Source organism: Syngnathus leptorhynchus, chromosome 12 (genome assembly GCF_054491065.1).
Source record: "Syngnathus leptorhynchus isolate UIUO chromosome 12, UIUO_Slep, whole genome shotgun sequence".
In the NCBI taxonomy this organism is placed as follows: Eukaryota; Metazoa; Chordata; class Actinopteri; order Syngnathiformes; family Syngnathidae; genus Syngnathus; species Syngnathus leptorhynchus.
Genome location: NC_141206.1, coordinates 257,190 through 282,759, shown reverse-complemented (window position 1 = coordinate 282,759; position 25,570 = coordinate 257,190). Strand labels below are relative to the sequence as shown.

The window sequence follows — 25,570 nt, the reverse complement described above, 5'->3', positions numbered from 1 at the left end:
TCAGCATTAAATCAGGTTTTAAATAACCAGAAAAATATTAATTAAAACCCCAGCATCTGACAGCTAAATTCAAACTCCTGTAAAGTAGGTTATATCATCATCATTCAATTTAATGCAAACAAAACAAGTAAAAACATATATACAACTATTAACACTAGATTCATTACAAAATCATGATTATAAACTTTGGAACATGCAACCTGACAACCCTTTATATCAAGTACATTGAACACTGTATTCCACTCTCCACCGGTCTCTAAAACAAACTTCTATTGTAAGGTTCTTCATCATGGTTTACACTGCACACACCTGGAATATTAGAATGTGAAAATTAGGGGTTCTTTGACATTAAAAAGTTTTATTTGTTGTGAATACATGCACATGTTACAGTTTTGGTACAATCAAACTGGAGGTGCCACTTTTATAATAATTGTATGTAGACTACTGAAAGGAAAATGTTTTTTCCTTGATTCTGTTGGTGCCAATATTATACATATACGTATGAAATAAGTAGCAATTGTCCAATAAAAAAAAGATGTGGTAAAAATACAAAGGTTTCATTGTAACATTGGAGAATTAACATTGATCTCTTGAAGTTTTGAGTATGAATTTGAAACATTTGATAAGCTATTTTTACATTGGCAACACATTGCCAATAGCCCTGTTGAGTTTCTCGGCTTCACCCTCTCCTCAGCAAATATACATTCCTTTAAGCAGCTTTCTGATGAAAACAAAGTTAATGCTGAACACAAGAGGTACCAGTACATCAACAGTGAATCATGAAATGTGCAACATTCAAATCTCTGTGGAGTGTTTATTTAGTGTAAACTAAATCACAGGGTAGAATGGTGTACATGATGTGTGTGCCCCAACAGTCAACCACTGCGGGTCCCAAAACACAGATTAAAAAAAAATACGTATATAATAATAGTTGGCATTACAAGTAAAACAATGAGATTGGCCAACATTAAACACTTCCTCTATACATTCAACCAATGCATAAAGTAATTAATCAATAAGGAACTCCATTACAGTTTATGTGCATTACAATAAAGAAACAAATAAACAGTAATTATGATATGATGAAACTTTAGTTTACTTACAGACTTTACCCTGTTAACATGTTTGTGAGACGATAATATGTGGTAGACCAAGATTTATGGATGCATTTTGTATATTCATATTGTAATTCAAAACTGCCAAAAGACATGCAATGATTTAATCTGTCAGGGAACTGGGAGAAAGCATTTAAAATTTTGACTCGAAAGTGGGTTGATCAGTTAATAACTTTACAATGTTGAAAAAGTGAGTTTTGAATGATTGCATAATCTGCAAAGAAAAATAAAATGGATGACAACAAATTTTCCCTAGGTAGCTTGTAACATAAACCTGGGTTTATCAAGTATTTCTAAAAGTACAATTTATAAAAAAAAGTTGGCAAATTTACTGCACTTAGAACATAACATAATTGGTAGTGTGAATTGTCTCGAGATGTTTTGTTTGTTTTGCAATCCTTTCAATAATATTCAATATATGTTGGTGTGATATAGAACAAAATACATTTATTAACAGGGTTAAAGGTAGGCAACCCCGTGGACGACCCAGGACGTGCTGGAGAGACTATGTTTCTCAGCTGGCCAGGGAACGTCTTGGGGTCCCCCGGGATGAGCTGGATGAAGTGGCTGGGGAGAGGGAAGTCTGGGAGTCCCTCCTAAAGCTGCTGCCCCCGCGACCCGACCCCGGATAAGCGGAAGAAGATTGATGGATGGGTTAAAGGCACAATGCTGAAGTGTCATACTAATTATTTTCCAAAACACATGAACTTTTCATCATAATTACTTTTCAAACACTGTCACTGTCAAAGATCAGAAAATTATACATTACAGGATTCATCACATTTTTAAAACACAAAAGAACCAAAAACAAACATAAAAAAAAAAATATTAATACGCTAACAAATACTATTGCAGTGTTTCGTTAAAATGCTGACAACATTGTGGAAGCTCTCCGGAATGTTTTCAGAATGATGGTTCGTTGGTTAGACCGATGTAATATGCCTCCTACTGCCCCAGATGCTAACTTGGTCAGGGTGACAAGTCTCCATGGGAGAGATGGCTGAGAATGGAGGATGACCACAGGGACCTGTTCCCCATCATGAATTGAGATGCATTTTCTCCTCACCACAATGATGGTTGCTTCATTGTTCTCTTAGCAGTCACCTCTGACCATCCAGTTAAAAGGCAATAAGGAATTTTTTTTCTTCCACACATGCGTTGAGGTCCTTTAAGTATAACTGAAAATGTTTTGTTGTTGTTTGGGCTTCCACTGACTTAATCTGACAGGAAGCAGCCGCTGGAAAAGTGAACACGTTACGAGTTGTCTTGGAGCTTTTTGGCCTTAGTCAGGATGGTATGGACATCTGAGATGGGGTAATCCTGAGTACAAAATAAAATCATGAAATAAAAAAACTAGTATACAATGAATTTAATTACTGTATTATCCATACTATAAGTCGCAGTTTTTTTCCCCCCATAGTTTTGCCGGGGCGAGACTTATACTCGGAGCGACTTATGTGTAAAATTATTAACACATACCATTTTACATGTTATTTTCACACTAAACCGCATGAGGGCACTCTAGGGCTGGGGAATAACGAGTCTGACGTAAGCCACGTAGAAGAGGAAGCTTCTACTTTTGGGGTTTAACGGAGTTGTTCCTAGGTGACACAGAGGATGACGATTTCATTGATTTAATGAGTTGGAGTGACACGAATGGTTCGATAAGCTTGTTAGCATGTTATTTATGCTATACGTAGTTGTCTGAAAAACGTTTAATATGTTATGTTAAAATACCAGTCACGTTCTCAGTTCGTTGTTTGTGTTATGTAACATTAGCATACCATACAATTATTCAGCCTGTTGTTGCCTATTCTGTTTTTATTTTAAATTGCCTTTCAAGATGACATGTCTATTCTTGGTGTTGGATTTTATCAAATAAATTTCCCCCCAAAATCCGACTCATACTCCGCTGCGACTTATCTTTTTTCTTCATTATGCATTTTATGGCTGGTGCGATTTATACTCTGGAGCGATTTATACTCCGGAAAATACGGTAAGTGCTTTGATGCCCTATGTATGCTGTACTGAAGTTTTTCTTTTGGAAAACGTCAGTGGAGTAAGTGTCAGGTACAATTTCTCAAAACATTTGTCAAGATTTCAGAAGTGCAGAGTTGTGGACTCCTGCTATTCACAGGATAAGAGACCTTGGCTCAATTCCAATACTACCTCTTTCACCAGGGCTGGTATTGTCCCTTCTCCCTAGAAATGCACGATCATGAGGTCTACAACGTTTGCCAATTCTCCTTAGGATTTAGGGGTAGCACCACAAAAAGCGGTGTATGACCCTAAAGCGTGAAGACAAACCTGAAGACACCAAGACTTCTACACAATTGGCCCCATTGGCAACAGGCGACAATAACAATGGTGAGCGAAAAGAAAGGGGAAAAACACATGCAAGTGATATTTCTTGATTTTTATTGTAATGACACTCGGGGTTGGATCAGATGTTCCATACTTTATTTAATACGTGCTCTGAGTTGTTGATAAACGCTCGCTATAGAGTTATTTTAAACAACATCAGCGTAAAATAGTCCTGCTTACGACAAAACCAGCACATGGCTCCAAGAGATGACATCACAAGTCTAGTACATTGTCAATTCTAGGGGGATTTTTTTAACCTTCATCTCTTCAAATAAGTGATTCTCAAAGTTTATTTGTAATGGAGGTACACAAGCTCTCTCCAGTGTTACGCAAAAGAATCTCCGAGTACTGTTTAGTTGTACTGAACTTTTAGTACCGTACACTTACATTTAATTTCCAAGACCCATTTGTTTCTTAACTTTTATGTATTTTTTTTAAAACGTTTTGTATTTTATGTGCAATATACTAATATTTAATCATAAGTAGGGCTACCAAACTCACTAATCATTGTTCTGGGTGATTTTAACAGGGCGAACCTCACACACGAACTTCCCAAATACAGACAGCACATAACGTGTCCCACCAAAGGGGCACAGACACTGGACAACTGCTACACCGTAAGAAAGGATGCATACCGCTCTGTGCCTCGTGCAGCTTTAGGACTCTCGGACCACTGTCTAGTTCATCTGATCCCACCCTATAGGCAGAAATTAAAAACTTCTAAGCCTGTGGTGAGGACTGTGAGGAAGTGGACAGTGTAGTCAAAGCAGGACCTCCAAGCCTGCTTTGACTGCACCGATTGCGGACTTTTTGAAGCTGCAACTTCAGACCTGCCTGAACTCGCTCATACTGTCACATCATACATCAGTTTTTGTGAGGATTTGTGTGTGCAGACTAAGACCTTCTGCACGTACAACGACAAACCTTGGTTTACGCCAAACCTCAGGATGCTGCGCAAAGCCAAGGAGGAGGCCTACAGGAGTGGTGACTGAGACCTGTTCAAGCAGACCAGGAACACACTGAACAGAGAGATCAGGAAAGCCAAGAGGTGTTACGGGAAGAGCCTGGCGAGACACCTCGCTGCCAATTCTGATCTCTTAACAGTGTGGAAAGGTCTGAAGAGCATTATGAGCTTCAAGAAACCAATCCCCCGTCCTGTGGAGAACCCAAGGCTTGCAAACCAGCTAAACAGGTTTTACTGAAGGTTTGAACGGTCCACCCACACAACAGGACCTCCTACAGCAAAATCAACATACACACCTCCCCCCACAACCGCTCTGTCCACACCTCCATCATCGTTATTACCTACTCTCTCTCTCTTACAGAAGCCCGTACTCCAGATCCGCGAGGAGGAGGTGTCAGAAGTTCCGGAGACAAAAGGTCAGGAAGGCACCAGGCCCACACGGCGTGTCCCCCTCCTGCTTGAAAGTCTGTGCTGAACAACTGGCATCCACTTTTGCACCGATCTTCAACCGTTCCCTGGAGCTGTGTGAGGTGCCCTCGTGCTTCAAGAGCTCCATCATCGTACCGGTGGCCAAGAAGCCCGCCATCACAGGTTTGAATGACTATAGACCTGTCGCCTTGACATTTGTGGTCATGAAATCTTTAGAGAGGTTAGTGTTGAACCACCTGAAGGACGTCACGGACCCCCTGCTCGACCCCCTGCAGTTTGCCTACCGGGCAAACAGGTCGGTGGATGATGCGGTCAACATGGGACTGCACTACATCCTGCAGGACCTGGACACCCCAGGAACGTACGCCAGGATCCTGTTTGTGGACTTCAGCTCGGCGTTCAACACCATCGCTCATGACATCCTCCACCAGAAACTCATTCAGCTCGCGGTGCCTGCCTCCACCTGTCAGTGGATCACCAGCTTCCTGACCAACAGGAGACAGCGCGTGAGGCTGGGGACCATCACATCCGACACCCGGGCCACCAATACTGGCGCCCCCAAGGGGTGCGTCCTCTCCCCACTGCTCTTCTCTCGCTACACTAACGATTGCTCCTCAGACAACTCTTCTGTGAAGCTCCTGAAGTATGCAGACGACACCACTCTCATCGGACTGATCCGGGACGGTGACGAGACTGCGTACAGACAGGAGGTGGAGCCAAAACCACCTGGAGCTGAACCCGCTCAAGACCGTGGCGATGACAGTGGACTTCAGGCGAGACCCTTCTCCACTTTCACCCCTCACTATTCGCAGTAATACTATTCTCTCTACAGACACCTTCAAGTTCCTGGGATCCACAATCGATCGGGACCTGAAATGGACCAGCCAGATAGACTCTGTCCGGAAGAAGGCCCAGCAGAAGCTGCACTTTCCGAGACAGCTCAGGAAGTTCAACCTGCCATAGAAGTTGCTGAAGACCTTCTATACTGCCATCATCCAGTCTACCCTCTGCACCTCCATCACTGTCTGGTTTGGATCGGTCACCAAACAAGACAAGCACAGACTGCAACGGACAATCGGGACTGCAGAAAAGATAATTGGAACCAACCTCCCATCTATCCAGGACTTGTACCTGTCCAGGACCAGGAAACGTGCAAGTAACATCTCTACAGACCCTTCTCACCCAGGTTGCAGTCTGTTCGAACTACTCCCCTCCGGACGGTGTTACAGAGCACTGTACGCCAAAACCAGCAGACACAGAGACAGCTTCTTCCCCCAGGCTGTTGCATTGATGAACTCACACCACTCTAGAGTCTCAGAGACATTGCTGTGCAATAACATCCTGCTCTCGACACTTTATTTTGAATTGTCTATATTATGTGTACTATGTGTCCACTCTGCATCCAGTGCAGCCTGGTCATCCTGGAAAAGGGATCCTCCCATCTGTGGTCTCTTCTCAAGGTTTCTCATTTCCCCTGGTAGGAGTTTTTCCTTGCCCTCCTGGGAGTTTAAAATCAGGGGATGTTTGAGAATATTTGTCAATTTTCGCATGTCCTGAGTGTTGTTAGTCACCTAAATGTTGAACAGAGACTGAGATGTATCGAAGTCAAATTCCTTGTTTGGCATGCTCAAACATGGGCAATAAAAATTCTTGATTCTAATCATAAGGGCTATTTTGCTCCCCCCCTTCTCTTATGTATGTGCAGTGTTCATTTTCAAAATGTGCATCATGGTACAGAGGTAGGGTTATGCATCACTCCAATAAAAGACAATTCGATATGCTTCTTGATACATATAGGAGCCATACAATCAGAAATGGCTCAATTTTAAAATGGAATGGTTTGATTCTATATGGTACGGCTCTGTTTGAAACGGTATGATGCAATGCGTTTCTTGTTGCCATTTTATACACATGTCCATGTGAAAGAACTTGTTACTAATTTAAATGTGGAGTTCTCAGATATGTTTTTCCGGTAAGACAATTCGGTACAGATCTCAATATATTTTAAAAGTGGAATTATTTGATTCAGTTAGATTTGATGCACGCTTCTTTAAAATAAAAATAAAAATTTCCAGTTCAAATCAGTATTGTTACATCACAGCACAGAGGCTACAGAAATAAGAAATAAATAAAGAAAAAGGAATAAAGCATGTCAACTAATTAAAATATTTGCTTTAATGTTAGTTTTTATCACAAACCTTTCTGTTCATGTTCCTAAATCCAATAAGAAACGAGCCTTCTCACATGGTTTGTTGGGATGCATTTGAGTTTGCGTCGATTTTGAGAATGGGGAAGAAAAGAAAACCAGCCAACCAACTAAGTATACTGAAGAAAGACCTCTGTAGCGTTTACCAAAAGACACCTACCTGTAGTAATCTCATATTCACTGTGAAGTCTCCAGCAAGAAGGTTATCCCGGATCAGTCTGTAAATGTGTTAGGTCAAGAGAAACCATAAGGAAGATGACATTGCTGAAGTATTCATTTTATCATGGGGCTGAGCATCTCACATGAGCATGGCACAGCAGACCAAGATGAGGAAGTGGAAGCGGTCCTGGTCAGAAAACAGAGTGTCCCAAATGCGGATGACATCTGGTAGGAGGAACTCCTGCGATAACAACAAGGTCAGCCAGCGGAAGGTGAAGTACTGAGGCTTGATGTTCTGCTCTAGCTACGTGCAAAGAAAAAGGAGGAAAAACACACCATTAATGCAAAAATGAACTGCATCTGTTGTACTTTAAATAGTGGCAGACGACTTTGAATGCGATGGGTTCACTCTGAATAAACAAGTTATATGTTATGCACTAGTAAAACCACTTTCACTTTTTTATTTTACATTGATCTTTGTCACTATTTTTACACCACAAACACCTGGCATTTGAACAGGTTTGTGTAGACTTTAGATAGGTCTGTCTCCAAATACGCTAAATAAAACCACACATTTGTTTGGGTGAATACATGACTGTCCTTAAATTATTTTTATTGTGTCCATACCAGCTTGAAATAGAGCTCATGGTCTTTTTCTTTGAGCATTGAATACACACTCTCCATCTTGTATGTTATGCCACACTGGGAATCATCCAGGCTCTTGATAAAATTATCTCTGTTCTCTGACATTAGGTTGGTGAAACAGAAGAAAGTATCCGCTTCTGCATGCTCTGCAAAAGGACAAAAAAAAAGAAAAACAGATGACTATTTCTTTTATTTTGAGATACAAATGTAATGAGTGTTCACTTTGTTCTTCCTCTTACTACAATTAACATTTTAAAACAACAGGGCCTACCTACCTTTCCATTGGCTGTTGGGGTCTGTGGCAAAGGTATAGTAAATTGGACCAACAATTTCATTCATGCCCTGGACGTAAGCAATTCCAGGATTGAGTTTGGCATAGATGAAGAGGATGCGCTCCACCACTTCCCAGTGAGCTTCACTCCCATTGGGCAACACCTCGTATTCATTAGATGGGTACAAATTCAAAGACTTTCCAGGGGAGCTGACCTGGGAGGATAGATACAATTTATTCAATAGTGATTTAGTAATGTGCAGTTATCATATTTATGCAGCACGTTCAGGGAATAAAAATACAAACCAGTCTAAAGGTGCTTTCACACAGCAAATGGATGAATTTAATAATTAAAACAATATTTTTTCAAATTCCCATTTTTAGCAAAATGTTTAAGGTGCCACTGCGAGGCTACTGACTGATCACCTGCTGATTTAAATCAGGAGGAGTCAGTGTTGTTAGTTCTAAACTAAAAACAGATGTGATTAATCGACTTCAAGCACTAACTGTAAAGGTGGAATGGCAAAGTTAATGCATCAACTACTCTGTTCATTCCCTATTAATAATACGGACAATGACAATTGCTTTCAACACAAATGAGCCTTAAAAAGATTTCCTCTATCCACAAAGCGGCAGCTCCACCTTTATGTCGTGGTCAATGAATACTCCTTTTCCCTTCACCTTTACAAATCGAACATAACTAATCATACAGGTGTCATACCAAATAACATTTGTGAAAGAAAGAAATTATACATACATTGGTTACTCCACTACGGTTGCGATTTACAGTTTGTGCTTTCAGTGTAGTTTGTTCCACTCGCCGACGCAATGTCTCGTAATCATTTTGAGGGTCCAGGATAAGTTGGCAAGGGTAGTCCGTAGGACGCTGAAAAAAGGCCATGTCGGGATACAACCTCCTGTAAAACGTATGCACCAAATATTCAGTAACTTAATTCTGATGTACTGAAAAAGACAAAAGCGGATTCAGAAAGAAATATATTCCCATATTGAGTTAAGTCCATACCTTACATCCTTATCAATTTGAAGTAGAATTTCATTATCTTTGAAGTATGTGTTCCACCTGCTCTCTGGATTTGGATTTAGAGGCTGAAAAGCAAATATTTATTTTATTATAATCACGAGAGACTTAACCATTAGCTAGTGCAACAAACCAGTTGCTTTCGGTCTTATGTAGCTTCAGTAAAATGGACAACTTAGATCTGAACAGACAGTGCCTTGCGAAACTATTGGCCCCCTTAAACCTTCTGACCTTTTGTCACACAAGCCCCCTTAAACCTTCTGAACTTTTGTCACACAAACATAAAGATAAACAATTTATCCAGCCACCGTTTATTGAAATGGTGCATGCTGTTCAAATTGTGGATTATACTACTGACATGACAAGACACTTAAGCACATAATGCCAGATGAGTAACAGTCAAGAGAGGTGTTGACAGAGTATTCAGTGGACACGCCCACAGAGTCTGAGAACTGAGGGAAACTCAGTTTTTCATTTTTTTTAGCCCTATTTCCTTGCCAATTTATTTATCCATTCACATTTATCAGGCTATCAAAACTATTCCCTGTGGTGTGTCGAATTTCTTCTCTTCACTTTTCAGGGGTTTTAGAGTAAATTAGTCATATAAATGTCAAATTATTTCAGTGATAATCATGGCTTTTTTTGGTCTGTGTGTATGTGTTGGTGTTCAATTGATTCAAGCAAAATAAAAGACTCACATGGTCTTCCATTGTAACATCTTCTCTGGAGAGACCCAGTTTGGCTTTAGCAATGCCGGGTTGGATAATCATTTCTTTCAGAAACTGTGAATAAACCTCCCTGTAGCAAATGATTGATTGATTGATTAATTGAAGAAGTTTAAAGATGACAGGGATGAAAAGAAATAAAAAAAAAAGAATAAACCACAGATATTTGATATGGCCGGTATTAGTAAAATGGTAGGTAAATTGACGTGTCATCAGACAAAATATAATCTATGTTCAAAAGGGGTAGGAAGTAGAAGAAGCTTATCAAGTCCTTCATACCAACTCAAAACAAGTAAATTCTGTTGTCTGCTCGAGGCCAAATGAAAATGTTTATGGCACAAGTCTACCTTTTTCAGTGGTGTGGTATTATTGTTATCTATTCAAAAATTGGACAAATATACTAAACAACAACAACAATAACCCTAATGTTTAAAATAAAAAAGTAAACCACCAGCTTTTGGATACTAATGTGGGTTTTTTTTCCGATGACAAATGGCAAATGTAAACCTCTGGCATCACTGACCATGAATAATATAACATGAGTATTCATTAATATTTATTGGAATCTGTATTTATTTTTATATATATTCCCAAAAGAGTCATATTTGAGCTGAAAGCATTTAAAATCATTGGATCAGACATGGCAACAATTCTAGAATCAGCAATGATGCCCCTCCCTAGACAGTGTAAGAAGAATAAGTAATGTGTAAGTAATGTAATAAATAGTATGTCATATCCAAGACTGCTGTCACTTCTTTTTTTTTTCCCACTACAACAAAATGCCATACAATAATCAGTGTAGCATTTAACTAACTGAATATTTATCCTACCTTTCCTTTTTGAGGAATGAGTCCCATCGTGTTTGATCAAGAGGAAGGTAATTAAGAAGGATCTAAAAAGAGCAGAGTAGAAAGCCATGTTCAAAATTTCTTTGTGACAAGAAAATCTGTTAGGAACCCTGAAGAAAAAAAATGTTTGCTAAGTGCGTTTTACAAACTCCCGTTGTTCACTAAAACACAAAGAAGTGGTGATCAGATCCCCTAAGCCCACATCCCAGACATATTTTGAACATGTTCAAATTTTCCTTAGGACAAGAAAAATAAAACTTCAAAACTGTTGGCAAGCATTTGTGACCTTGAATGAACCCTGAAAAATCGCAACCCAACGTTCACCACTCAATGGGGTGTGGGCTTTAAATGTAGAGCACAGGAGATCCCTAGATTTCCGACAGTCGATAACACAAGGAAGGCTGATAATTCACTCTTCCCTCCACCATTGCTCACATGAAATGCAGTACAGTATATACCGTATTGGCCTGAATATAAGACAACCCTGATTATGACGACCCCCTCTTTTTCAAGACTCAAGTTTGAAAAAAAGACTTTTTGAACACCAAATAAATTTTAATACTGAAAATAATTACAGTATATCTGAAACAAATCATTATAACAATATATTCAAGAGAAAAAGCATGTTGTTTTTGCCTTATTCAAATCATGCAAAAACTGTCTATCACATCTAATATCTGAACATTTAAACATGTAAACTAAAGTTAAATTGTAAATAAAGCAATCTATTGTGATAAAAAAACAAAATTGCAATAACTGCATTAACCATCAAAGTGAAGTCTAACTGTAACTGTAGTCTTAAAACAAATCTGAATAAGGAAAAACATTGCAATAAAATAATGTTAACTGCTACCGCTGTTGTTGGGGAGCCTGAGGACTGTATAGGGGGTTGGCTCGGATGGTTATGCTCTTTTCGCTCCCGGGTGTCGGTCAGAACACAGGAGGGAAGACGTGGTTCAGTTTTGATTGCTTCAATAAATTATTGGTTAATTTAGTGAATTAAGGGTGGCTCGGTCCCTGTATCACCGATGCCAGAGTTTGATCCGCATTTCCAGCAGTAAGTCTGATTCATTCCCAGTGAGGGTTGGACTCCTCCAAGGCTGCCCTTTGTCACCGATTCTGTTCATAACTTTTATGGACAGAATTTCTAGGCGCAGCTGAGGCGTTCAAAGTGTCCGGTTTGGGGACCTTGGCATTGCGTCTCTGCTTTTTGCCGACGACGTGGTGCTGTTGGCTTCTTCAAGCCGTGATCTCCAGCTCTCACTGGAGCGGTTCGCAGCAGTGTGAAGCGTTCGGGATGAGGGTCAGCACCTCCAAATCCGAGTCCATTGTCCTCGGTCGGAAAAGGGTGGAATGCCCTCTCCGGATCGGGGATAAGATCCTACCCCAAGAGGAGGAGTTCGAGTATCTTGGGGTCTTGTTCACGAGTGAGGGCAGGATGGCGCGCGAGATTGACAGGCGGATCGGCGCAGCATCGGCAGTAATGCGGACTCTATTCCGGTCCGTCGTAGTGAAGAGAGAGCTGAGCCAAAAGGCAAAGCTCTCAATTTACTGGTCAATCTACCCTCCTACCCTCACCTATGGTCATGATGTATGGGTCGTGACCAAAAGAACGAGATCCCGGATACAAGCTGCCGAAATGAGTTTCCTGCGCAGGGTGTCAGGGCTCTCCCTTAGAGATAAGGTGAGAAGCCAGATGAGGTGGCTTGGGCATCTCATCAGGATGCCTCCTGGACGCCTCCCTGGGGAGGTGTTCTGGGCATGTCCCACCGGTAGGAGACCCCGTGGACATCCCAGGACCCGCTGGAGAGACTATGTCTCTCAGCTGGCCTAGGAACGCCTTGGGAACCTCTGGGATGAGCTGGATGAAGTGGCTGGGGAGAGGGAAGTCTGGAAGTCCCTCCTAAAGCTGCTGCCCCCGCAACCCGACCCCGGATAAGCAGAAGAAGATGGATGGACGGATGGACGGACAGACTCAATTATTGGCAGAAAAGTAACAAGCACTGTGGCTCATAGGGGCATACAGGCAAACTGGCAAAAGGGTATAGGCACACATTTGGTTGTAAGGATGTGAGAGCAGGTGTGTGTCGTGTACATGGGTGAGTCTTTGGGTGTGTGAATGTGATTCTTCTGTGTGTGATTATTGTATGAAGCATGTGAAGTGTGTGTGTGTGTGTGTGTGTGTGTGTGTGTGTGGGGGGGGGGGTGATCTGTGGTTCTGCAACAGACAGAAATACTGCACGTAAGTCAACGCTCAACTTCTGACGTCAAACAACACTAGTAAATGGCAAATATTACATAACTAACTTCGCGTAACGGTTCCGCAATACGAAATAACCATAAGTGAAATACTCTCAGCAACACACCAAACATAAGTCATCGAGACAACAAAATACATTCGCTGGTGACCGTTAGTTGCCGTGCCGCTGCGTGACGGCTACTTGTACAATGCGAGGCAAACTTAAAGGAGCGCGCCGAAGCTATCAATCAAATAGCGCACGCACGGAACAAACCGTGATCAGACAAACAGCACAACAGTAGACAGTAGTAACAATGATATGTATATACCGTAATTTTCGGACTATAAGTCGCATTTTTTTTCTTAGTTTGGGTGGGGGGGGGGCGACTTATACTCAGGAGCGACTTATATGTGAATTTTTTTCACAAATTTTCAAAATAAAAAAAATAAAAAAAACAACTGCGATGTAGCAAGTGATTGCTGTAATTTGAATTTCAAGTGACGTCAGTGGCGCGGCGGTTGTTTACATAAAGGACAAAGATTAGATCACAAGATGACGAAGATGACGAAGAGCCCCACGTACTACCGGCATCATTAGCGGCTTTGTTTGTAAGTGACACGGATGATGAAGAGTTTGAAGGATTTAATGATTTGGAGTGACACAGAAGGTTTGAAAAACTACTCTGTGGTGGCCGTTTGTCCACCATCGATCATCGGACACATAAGTATGGCACGGAGCAGGAGGTTTGTACTGCTTTGTGCACCAACTGCACCCTTCTGTTAGAGAGGTTGTCCCTGCTAGAGAGACGTGTCCGCCAGTTAGAGCAGAATAGTGCGATAACAGTAGATGTGGCGGACACAGTCGCGGACTGTAGTCAGCTCGCTAGCCCCGTTAGCATTAGCCCCAAGTGGCTTGCTAATCGCGATGAGCCAGGTAAGACGCATAGCGGTCCAAAGTCATCTCGGTCTACTGGCCCTCGCACCTTGGTCATAGGTGACTCCATCACCCGAAATATCACGCTTAAAAATCCAGCCACGGTAATGTGTATTCCTGGGGGCAGAGCACCTGACATAGAAGCTAATCTTAGGGAGCTGACTCGCAATAGGATTAGTCAACAGCGTAGTTCCAACAACACTAGCTACTCTGATATAGTGATACACGTCGGCGCCAATGATGTTAGGATGAGGCAATCTGAGATCACAAAGAGAAACATAGCGAGGACTTGTGATCTCGCCAGAAAGATGAGTCGGCATCGAGTATTTGTCTCTGGCCCCCTGCCTGGGAGAGGCTCTGATGAGAGGTTTAGTAGATTAGTCTCCCTTAATCGATGGACGGCTGGGTTCTGTAAAAAGCAGGGACTGTATTTTATAGATAACTGGTCCTCCTTCTGGGGCCGCCCCGACCTGCTGAGGAAGGACGGCCTTCATCCTAACCGTGAAGGCGCCTTCACTCTTTCTAGGAATATAGATTACTGTTTGAGCCACTCATGACAGGTCACCTTAGAGCAGGCCGGAGCACAGGTGACTAGACCACCTGTCAGGATGGGTTTGGAGTCAGTTAAGTTAAAGTTAACTAGCGCTAGGCTAGACTTCCAGCATGCACATAGATCCTTGTGTAGACTAGAGCGTCACAGTTTGAATAGTGCTACAGTACACATGAACACACTTTCTACTGAGGTGGCAGACAAATCCAATCGCTCCACCCCGACTGGTATAGTTGATGATAAGGTGACTGTTTCAGATAATATTACGTGTGTACCAAACATTTACTATCAAATTCCTACGGTCGTATCGTCCCACCGCGCTAATAAACAATTGAGAGGTGATGTCAGGCCTAGAGAACACAATCTTACTTTCATTTCGTTTACAAATCCTTTGATAAATACAAACCCTGATCAACCGATTACACTTAAACTTGGTTTTATGAATATTAGATCGCTTCATACGAAAGCATTTCTCGTTAATGACCTCATCACGGAACATAATCTAAATATATTTGGTCTTTGCGAGACCTGGTTAAAACCTAATGAACTGCTACCGCTTAATGAGGCCTCGCCTCCAAATTTTGTGAGCCCGCAAGTGGCGCGTCCTCGAAAAAAGGGTGGGGGTGTTGCACTCATCTCAAATTCCGATCTTAGATTTAAGCCTCGTTCGATTAACGTATTTAAAACATTTGAAGTTCTCACTGTCCGATCCACCGCTTTACCGTCATTTTATCTTGCTGTTATTTACCGTCCACCTGGGGCTTACTCTGGGTTCCTGGATGAATTTTCAGAATTCGTGGCTGATCTAGTGACAAATGCGGATAATATAATAATCATGGGCTATTTTAACGTCCACATGAATTTACCGTCAGAGCCACGTACTTCGGCGTTTCAGACTCTAATTGATACGTTTGGTTTTACGCAAGCCGTACAGGTAGCAACGCATAAGAATGGTAATACCTTAGATCTGGTATTATCCCGAGGACTGGCAACCTCTAATATAACAGTACTGCCATACACTACTGTTTTGTCTGATCACTACTTAATAAAATTTGAAATTTTAGTTCTTAGTCAAAGACAAGAGAGCAATCAGAATTATAGCAGCCGTAATATTAACTCCATGACTGCAACTGCGCTATCTGAGCTACTGCCACCAGCAACTGCCGTATTTCCCTCATATACCGGCTCTATTGATTATCTTACAAATGAATTCAATGCTACATTGTTAAATGCCATCGACTCTGTGACGCCGCTATGTCTGAAAACTCGCCGTAGATTGCCTACTCCGTGGTTCCCAGATGAAACACGTTCGCTTAAGCAATTAAGTAAAAAGCATGAGCGCAAATGGCGTTCAACCAAACTTGGTTTTCCATCAGACATGGCGCGACAGCCTCCTGAAATATAAAGATGCGCTTATCTAAGCAAAAACTCGTTATTTTTCGCAGGTCATTAATCTCAATGAGAACAATCCTAAATACCTATTTGATACAGTGGCAAAGCTAACATGACGCCAGCCGATCCCCGATAGATCCTTTCACTCGGCTGACGAGTTCATGAAATCCTTTGCTCGAAAGATTGAATCCATTAGGGATGAGATCAAGATGACCATTCCGATCGCTCAGTCGGGACCGCCGATTACCGGCGCTGACGATCATGCAATAACCCTCTCAAATTTTGAAAGCGTGTCCCTCGAAAGGCTTACACAATTAGTTAGTGCGGCTAAACAAACAACATGTTTATTGACCCGCTTCCAGCCAAACTATTTAAAGAATTATTTCAAATCTTAGGACCGTCCGTTTTAAATATAATTAATCTGTCTGTCTCCTCTGGGATAGTGCCAACAGCCTTTAAAACCGCTATCATTAAACCGCTACTTAAGCGACCAAATCTTGACCCGGACTGTCTCAGTAACTATAGGCCAGTTTCAAATCTCCCATTCATTGCAAAACTTCTTGAAAAGGTAGTAGCGCAGCAGCTTATTGATTACATGGTCGCTAATAATCGATATGAATCTTTTCAGTCTGGTTTTAGATCTAATCATTCCACTGAGACAGCACTTGCTAAAGTGACTAATGATCTCCTCATAGCTATGGATTCAAACACTTCATCGGTATTCTTACTACTCGATCTTAGTGCTGCCTTCGACACTGTACACTTCGATATTTTATTAGAGCGTCTTAAAGGTTGTGTTGGTATTTCGGGGTCAGCACTAGGCTGGTTTCATTCGTATCTATCAGACAGGACGCACCGAGTGGTCCATTGCAATGTGTCCTCTGAGCTCTATAAGGTTACGTGTGGTGTCCCACAGGGATCGGTACAAGGAACAATTCTATTTAATATTTATATGATTCCGCTTGGGGACATAATACGTAAATATAATATTTGTTTTCAATGTTACGCGGATGATACCCAATTATATATGCCGTTATCAATGACATCCGCGGGATTGTTGTAATCTTGAGGCGTGCCTCGTGGAGATCAAGCAATGGATGTCTCTCGACTTCCTTCGTCTGAACCCAGATAAAACTGAGATGTTGATAATTGGTCCAGCTCATTATCAACATTTATTTAAGGAAACCACTATAACTATAGATAACCGTACTATCACTCAGAGTGATACTGTAACTAATCTCGGAGTAATATTTGACCAAACGCTCTCCTTTCAAAAGCACATTAGGAATATAACCAGAATAGCATTTTTTCACCTTCGTAATATTGCTAAGATTCGCCCAATCCTCTCAACCTGTGATGCGGAAATTATTATACATGCATTTATCACGTGGCGCCTGGACTACTGTAATGCATTATTCTCTGGTCTTCCCAAGTCCATTATCAAAAGTCTACAAAATGCTGCTGCAAGGCTGCTCTCAGGGACAAGAACATTTTATCACATTACCCCAATATTAGCCAATTTACACTGGCTCCCGGTCCATTTAAGATGTGACTTCAAGGTTCTTCTATTAACCTATAAATCATTGCATGGCTTAGCACCTTCATATCTCGTCGACTTAGTCGTTCCTTATGTTCCGTCTCGTAACCTTCGTTCGCAAAACGCTAGTCTTTTAGTGACACAGAGGGCCAAGAAAATGTCTGCAGGGGCTAGAGCATTTTCTATTCAGGCTCCAGAGCTCTGGAATGCCCTACCAATGGATACTAGAACTGCTACCTCAGTAGTAACATTTAAGACACGTTTAAAGACATATTTCTATGATATGGCCTTTAATTAACCTGTAGTGGCCGATTCGGCTGGAGTTTGTTTTTGCTCCCTCTCCCCGACCCCACTTCCCCCTCCCCTCCCCGGCTGGGGTGGTGACCAATTCAGCATGAGGGAACTGCAGCGGATTACCCTCCTAGAGGACACTGCCAGGACAATCGAAGGCACCTCCGACAGCTCTTCGCTTTAGCCAGGACATCCACTTTTTGATTTCCATATTATGTATTTTATGTGCCCTCTTTGCATACATTGCAGCCTGGTGATCCTGAAAGGGGGATCCTTCCATCTGTGGTCCCTTCTCAAGGTTTCTCATATTTCCCCTGGTAGGGGTTTTTGAGTTTTTCCTTGCCCTTTTGGGACCCCAAGATCAGGGGATGCTTTGAGAATAATTGTCAAATGATTGTCTATGTGAAGCCCTTTGAGACTACTTATGATTTAGGGCTATACAAATAAACTTGACTTGACTATTATGGCTTTTACGCATGCCCGGTCCTACTCAACGGAGCTCTCTTTCACCTCCGTGGATGGAAGTCTGGGGCCGGCGCTCGGCCGGGTGGCTGTCCGCGGACGGTGGATTGGGCTCGGACATGGCTTTTACGCACGCCCGGTCCTACGCTACGGAGCTCTCTTTCACTTCCGTGGATGGAAGTCGGGGGCCGGCGCTCGGCCGGGTGGCTGTCCGGGGACAGTGGATGGGGCTCGGAGATGGCTTTTACGCACGCCCGGTCCTATTCTATGGAGCTTTCTTCCACCTCCGTGGCTGGAATGTCAGTAGTTGTTGGCTCGTTGAACTCTTGTTTTGTTAAATAAAGAGCCGTTTACCAAACCTACGTCTTTCCTGGTACGTTGTTAACGCTACAATATAGTCATATACCGTATTTTGCGGACTATAAGGCGCACCTGAAAACCTAAAATTTTCTCAAAAGCCGACAGTACGCCTTATAGTCCGGTGCGCCTTAGATATGGATCAATTTATGAATTTGTTGATCCATACTGGTTGTACACAGTGCTCTGCCAACATTTTCAGTACGTTTTAGTACAACTAGTAAATTACAAGGTCGCATCGCTTACCAGCATGACAGCAACCGTGGTCTGGGGGCATCACTGAATAGCTGTTTTACCCGTGAGGCTATTTCATGTCAAAATAGGCTGCTCTGTTAATGTTTCGAGTAAATTTATGGATCGATATGGAAGGGAAACCTAGGTAAGCAGTACCAAGGTGTTAGATCAAACTTTAGTCAGTTCTGATCATTTTTTAAGCCCTCGTTTGAGAAACGCGATTGTTTGCACTTTGCTGAGGCTCATGGGAGTCTGCGAGCTGAGGCTCATGGGCGTTTGCGGGTGGCTAATGCTATAGTGATAGCTGCTTCACGCACGATGCTATTTCTCGTCAAAAAAGGCTGCTCCGTTAACGTTTCGAGTAAATTTACGGATCGATATGGAAGGGAAACATAAGTAAGCAGTACCAAGGTGTTAGATCGAACTTTAGTCAGTTCTGATAATTTTTTAAGCCCTCGTTTGAGAAACGCGATTGTTTACAGAGGGCACATTGGTTATTGGCTAGTGGATGCATATCGCAAGCCTAGTCAACCGCAGTTTGTTGCAGTATAGCTTCTATTTTATGCGCCTTATAATCTGGTGCGCCTTATATATGGACAACGTTTTAAAATGGGCCGTTTATTGAAGGTGCGCCTTTTGGTCCGGAAAATACGGTACTAGATCTCTGCAGCGCACGTGCGGCGGTTGACATAAAGAACGAGGAATTTGATCAATGGATTTGATGATTTGGAGTGACACAGATGGTTTGATAATATTGTTTTAATGTGATAGTTATTTGAAATATACTTTATATATCGTGCTATGGGTCTGTGGAATAATTAGAAATCCAATTTACAACGGGTCCGACGTCAGCATATGCGGCACATACGCGGCATTGTTTACATAAAGCAGGATCGATGGATTTAATGAATTGGAGTGACACAGATGTGACAAATAAACGTGTTATTTATGTAATACTTACTTGAATAACTCTGAATGTTACGTCAGGCCCGTTCTCAGCTCCTCGTTTGTGTATATGTCACGTTAGCATACCGTATCGTTTAGCCTGTTGTTGCTGGTTCATGTCTGTGTTTGGTGTTGGATTTTGACAGATAAATTTGCCCCAAAAGTGCAATTTATATTCCGGTGCGACTTATATATGTTTTTTTTCACTTTATTGTGCATTTTATGGCTGGTGCGACTTATACTTCGGAGCGACTTATAGTCCTATAATTACGGTACTGCAAAGCGCTCAAATCATGCTTACCTTCCAGCAAAGTGCCCGAATGCCTCCTTCAAATGGAATTCCTATGATGAATGAAGGACGGTCAAACATTGCTCGACAATAACTTAGCAGAACAATACGATGCAATCCAGCAGGGGTGCCAAACTCTTTTTTTTTTTTGTCACAGGGCCACATCGTTGTTAGGTTTTCCTTCAAAGGGCTATTATAACTGTGAACCCAAACAAATGTATCATCTGCTCATATTACATATCCATCCATTTTCTATAACTGTGAACCCAAACAAATGTATTATGTGCATATAATATACTACTTTTGAAATCAGAAGAGACCTGTGAAATATGTTTGATCAATTACTACATTAATTTGAATAGACATCTCAAAGTTTTTAAAAGTGAAAACAATTAGCAGTTTTTGTATTTTACTGCCCGATGACTGCTGGGATAGGCTCCAGCATGCCCGCGACCCCCGTGGGGACAAGCGGTATAGAAAATGGATGGATGGATGGATAGATTATTTTAGCAAGAAACGTGAAGTTGATGCACCTAATTTGCTTTCGCAAGTCGCACAAAATTATGGGGCAGGCTGGATTCTGGTCCCCGGCCGGGCCTTGAGTTTGACACCTGTGCAAGATGATGGAAACTTACCATTGAAGCACAGCTCTCTTAGTGTTTTCAGGTTTATGTTTTCTTCTGTCAAAGCTACTTTAAAGTCCTGTATTCTGTGAAAAAGAAGGAAGAAATGTTTTTAGCAGAACCTGAATTACAGCTTGAATTAAAGTACCATTTTGGCCCGAAGACAATGTTTTTTGCATTGAAATAAGACTGAAAAAGAGGGGGTCGTCTAATATTCGGGCCCTAGACATTCACAACGCTAGAGAGCGCCAGATACCTTCAAAGTGAATGCTGAACTTGACTCCCCAGGCCAAAGCGAACCAGTCACGAAGAAGAAAAATAAAATAAATACTAAAAATAGCGGAAGCACGAAGAAAAATTGAATAAATAAATATAGCGGTAGCACGAAGAAGAAAAATAGAAAATAGGAGTAAGAAAGAAAAAACAAGAAAATAAAAGAAGATATAACAGAAAATGGAGAAATGTAGCGACAATCTGGAGAAAAGTGCATCCAAGATCTGCCAGGTTAACCGGCAGCTGAGGAGAAGTTATGACCCAAAATTCAAGATGATAGTGATAAATGAGGCAGTCTTCAAACAATTGCCAAGCGGCTGTGAAATATGGTGTCGCGGGGTGCAATGTACGGAGATGGAGAGCTAAAAAAGATCGCCTAAAAAATGCTTGCAGTCAGAGAAAAGCTTTCCGTGGTCCTCAGAGCGGCCGCTTTTAAGAGATTGACAGGAGGGTGTGCGAGAAACGAAAGGGCGGGATGCCCATCAGCCAAGCTGTCATTCAGCTCAAGGCCATGGAAATAGCCAAAGAGCTAAACATACCATACAAAAAATGTTGCATATCAAATGCCCTGGACGGCAGTGAGGATGACGTGCTATGGGAGGAGCCAGCGGAGCCAGAGGATGGGAGTGAGGACAGTGACACTGAGCAAAGCGAGGCAGAGGATGTTTGTGAGGAGTAATGTTCTGACATGACAGATCTCAGCTACTCTCAAGTTTAAACCAGTTTGCATTATTTTATTGCAATGTTTTTTTCTTATTCAGATTGTCATTCATTTCAGATATACTGTAAATATTTTCTGTATGAAAATGAAATTTGGCGTTCAAAAAAATACATGTGGTTAAACCTTAGCACTTTTCAAACAGTTCAAGGTGTTTTTTTTTTGTTTTTTGTTTTTGTTTTTTTAAATACAATAATTTCGCACTGTACCTGTACTGTCGACGATGTTTTTTGCATTGAAATAAGACTGAAAAAGTGGGGGTCGTCTTACACTTTGTTTGATCTGCTGCCCTCTGGGAAAAGGTACAGAAGCCTGCGCTCCCGCACCACCAGACTCACCAACAGCTTCATACTCCAGGCTGTTAGGACCCTGAACTCTCTCCCCCCTCCACCCTCGGCTGCATAACATCCTGACCTTTTGGGCCATGTTGGCTGCCTTGCACTACTCTCGCGCTATATTCCGACTGTCTGCTGTATGCACACTTGCTCCATTTTTGCTCCTCTTGTTTATTTATTTATTTATCTATTTATTATTTATTCATTGTTCTTGTTTATTCATTGGATGTGTCTTCTTGTTTTTACTTTTTGTGTTGTTTTCTTGGATGTTTTGTAATATGTCGTGTCACCGTGGGATAGTGGGAAACGCAATTTCGATCTCTTTGTGTCTTGGCATGTGAAGAAATTAACAATAAAGCAGACTTTGACATTCGGGGTCTTGACATTATACCCATTCACTTGTGTGCAGCGGTAAGTTAAAGGTTGCTGGTATTGACTGAGTATGTTGCTGTGATCGAGTGCATCTTTGACACAAAGTGAGTATATACATTTCATTGTTACTACTGCCCACTGTTGTGCCGTTTGTTTGATCGCGGTTTGCTTCGTGTGTGCGCTGTTCGATTGACAGCTCCAGCGCGCTCTTTTAAGTTTGCCTTCCATCGTACGAACAGCGTACACGCATGACTACAGCCGTTACGCAGCGGCACGGCAACTAACGGTCGGCAGCAAACGGTTGTTGTCTCCATGACTTATGTTTGGTGTGTTGCCGAGAGTATTTCATTTATGGCTATTTAGTATAGCGGAACCATTACGCGCAGTGTTATGTAATGTGTGCCGTCTGAAGTTGAGCGTTGACTTACGTGCTGTATTTCTGTCGGTTGCAGAACCACACACAGACACCCCACCGCACGCACGCACGCTTCATACAATAATCACACACACAAGAATCACATTCACACACCCAAAGACTCACCCATGTACACGACACACACCTGCTCTCACATCCTTACAACCAAACATGTGCCTATACCCTTTTGCCAGTTTGCCTGTATTCCCCTATGAGCCACAGTGCCTGTTACTTTTTTGCCAATAATTCAGTAAAGCAATCAAAACTGAACCACGTCTTCCCTCCTGTGTTCTGACCAACACCCGGGGGCGAAAAGGAGCATAACCATCCGAGCCAACCCCCTATACAGTCCTCAGGCTCCCCAACAATAGCGGTAGCAGTTTGCATTACCGTAATTTTCAGACTATAAGTCACGGTTTTTGTCATAGTTTGGGTGGGGGGGCGACTTATACTCAGGAGCGACTTATATGTGATTTTTTTTCACAAATTTTCAAAATTCAAAAATCCGCAATGTAGTGAATCCGCGATAAACGAACTGCGATGTAGCAAGGGGTTACTGTCATTTGAACTGCAAGTGACGTCACCTGTGCCGCGTGGCGGTTGTTTACATAAAGGGCAAAGGATTCGATCACGGGATGACGAAGATGACGAAGGGCCCCACGTACTACCGGCATCATAAGCGGCTTTGTTTGTAAGTGACACGGAGGATGAAGAGTTTGAAGGATTTAATGATTTGGAGTGACACAGAAGGCTATTATGTCTTTTACGCACACCCGGTCCTTCTCGACGGGAGCTCTCTTTCACCTCCGTGGATGGAAGTCGGGGGCTGGCGCTCGGCCGGGTGGCTGTCCGGGGCGGTGGATGGGGCTCGGACATGGCTTTTACGCACGCCCGGTCATACTCTACGTAGCTTTCTTCCACCTCCGTGGCTGGAAGTTCAGTAGTTGTTGGCTCGTTGAACTCTTGTTTTGTTAAATAAAGAGCCGTTTACCAAACCCACGTCTTTCCTGGTACTTTGTTAACGCTACAATATAGTTATATACTAGATCTCTGCAGCGCACGCGCGGCGTTATTGACATAAAGAACGAGGAATTTGATCGATGGATTTAATGATTTGGAGTGACACAGATTGTTTGATTTTTTATGTGGTTTTTTTTTTACTTTATTGTGCATTTTATGGCTGGTGCGATTTATACTCCGGAGCGACTTATAGTCCGAAAATCATGGTATTTCATTGCAATGTTTTTCCTTATTCAGATTTGTTTCAAGACTACAGTTAGACTTCACTTTGATGGTTAATGCACTTATTGCAATTTTGATGTTTTATCGCAGTAGATTGGTTTATTTACATTTCAAAAACCAGAAGCCATTTATTGACAAATGTGATTGCACATTAGTTTACATATTTAAATGTTCAGATATTAAGATGTGACAGACAGTTTTGCAAGATTTGAATGGGGCAAAATAACATGCTTTTTTTCTCAAATATATTGTTATAATCATTTGTTTCAGATTTAATCATTTTCTGTATAAAAATTAAACGTGGTATTCAAAAAGTCTTTTTACAAACTTGAGTCTTGAAAAATAGGGGGTAGGCTTAAAATCAGGGTTGTCTTATAATCGGGCCAATACGGTATTACGGTTTTTGACTGGGATGTCAACCCTGTTGCATCAACTTGCCATTGCTGTATTCAAAATAAATTGTTTTGTTACTATTATAGGTAGGACTGTCGTAGATTGTGAGTCCAGCAGTGAAACCCTTGGTTGTAATCGGGACGGGACGAGATAAGCTGACTAGCATCTATCCGCTTCCCTTTTCGACAAGTCATGTAAAACAAATGTGAAATGAAGTTGTAATAAGTGTGTTGTACATGCCGAAATAAAAAAGGACTATTTGACAATCATTATTTTCATGAGAATATCAAACGTTATTTGGATCCGTTTCAGAATCTATCACGTGCTTCTGTCAAACAAGCACCATTCGTTGGCAAAATACCTATTGCTAAAAATTTGTATATTTCACGAAAAACGGGGTTGAATGCCAAATGAACACAGTCCACTAATTCACCTAAAGATAGTCTGACTTGTGGAATTTACATTTTAACATACTTTCAAATATACAGTGGGGGAGATAGCAAAATTAGCCGTTAGAGGCTCGTGTTGGTTGTTATCAGCTGACATGCTAACGGAGAGCTAACATCGCTAGCTTGTCAAGCAGACACCCGAATATGTTTTGGAGGCAACGCTACGATTTCCTGACGACATCAGTCACATGTCAAACTGAGCAAAAATGAAATCCAAGTGGTACAATCTACGGTAGCTCTTGAATGAAAGTTTGTTTTGCTAACCTGAAATACAATCGTGTGGTCGGGATGCTTTTGTTACGCTAGTAAATAATGCAGCGATTATTTATTGCATGTTTGCGGTATTTTCGCGTCCATCTTCTCACGCAGAACGTACCTGTTTTTGTATGCAACTGACATATCTGGGCAAGCGTCGATCTTTTCATGCAGCTATTTCCCAAAATGTGTTTGCCTGAAGTCGTCCTGTCACTTCCGTCTTCACAACACCGCTGTCCACGCACCGTGGTCTTCGTGTTCGCGCGTGACTATGCAGAGGAGCAGATGTGCGGTGCCGTGACTTACGAATTTAAGTCATTCCGTGATTAAGCTTGCCACTCAATTGTACTCGTATATCATTCCCATTGAAAGCTCTTCTTCCATTCCTACTGGACAGTTGAGTTACATACAGTGGCGGGTTTTAGTGGTTCTCGGTGTGATGAGATTATATATTTGCTTATAACATAATAAGGACCACACGTGTATCTTCACTCCTTTGC

The 25,570-nt window shown here is 41.9% G+C and overlaps 1 protein-coding gene across 4 annotated transcripts; it reads right to left on the bottom strand.

Annotated features, from left to right (window-relative positions):
* Positions 1–85: 85 nt before the first annotated feature.
* On the bottom strand, positions 86–25,360 carry tbc1d13 (TBC1 domain family, member 13). Of its 4 annotated transcripts, XM_085925700.1 has the most exons (13): positions 25,192–25,360; positions 20,631–20,704; positions 20,008–20,048; positions 10,748–10,809; positions 9,891–9,990; positions 9,178–9,260; positions 8,911–9,070; positions 8,158–8,368; positions 7,865–8,028; positions 7,381–7,541; positions 7,239–7,296; positions 7,071–7,108; positions 86–2,435 (listed from the first exon to the last, which is right to left on the bottom strand). In XM_085925700.1, the coding sequence occupies exons 1-12, from the start codon at positions 25,212–25,214 to the stop codon at positions 7,079–7,081; spliced, it is 1,167 nt and encodes a 388-aa protein (XP_085781826.1). In that variant the 5' UTR covers positions 25,215–25,360; the 3' UTR covers positions 86–2,435; positions 7,071–7,078. The 4 variants fall into 4 exon arrangements, with proteins under 4 accessions (XP_085781826.1, XP_085781825.1, XP_085781827.1 ...); XM_085925699.1 differs by lacking the exon at positions 7,071–7,108; XM_085925701.1 differs by lacking the exon at positions 7,071–7,108 and having other exon boundaries at positions 7,381–7,478.
* Between the last annotated feature and the right edge of the window lie 210 nt (positions 25,361–25,570).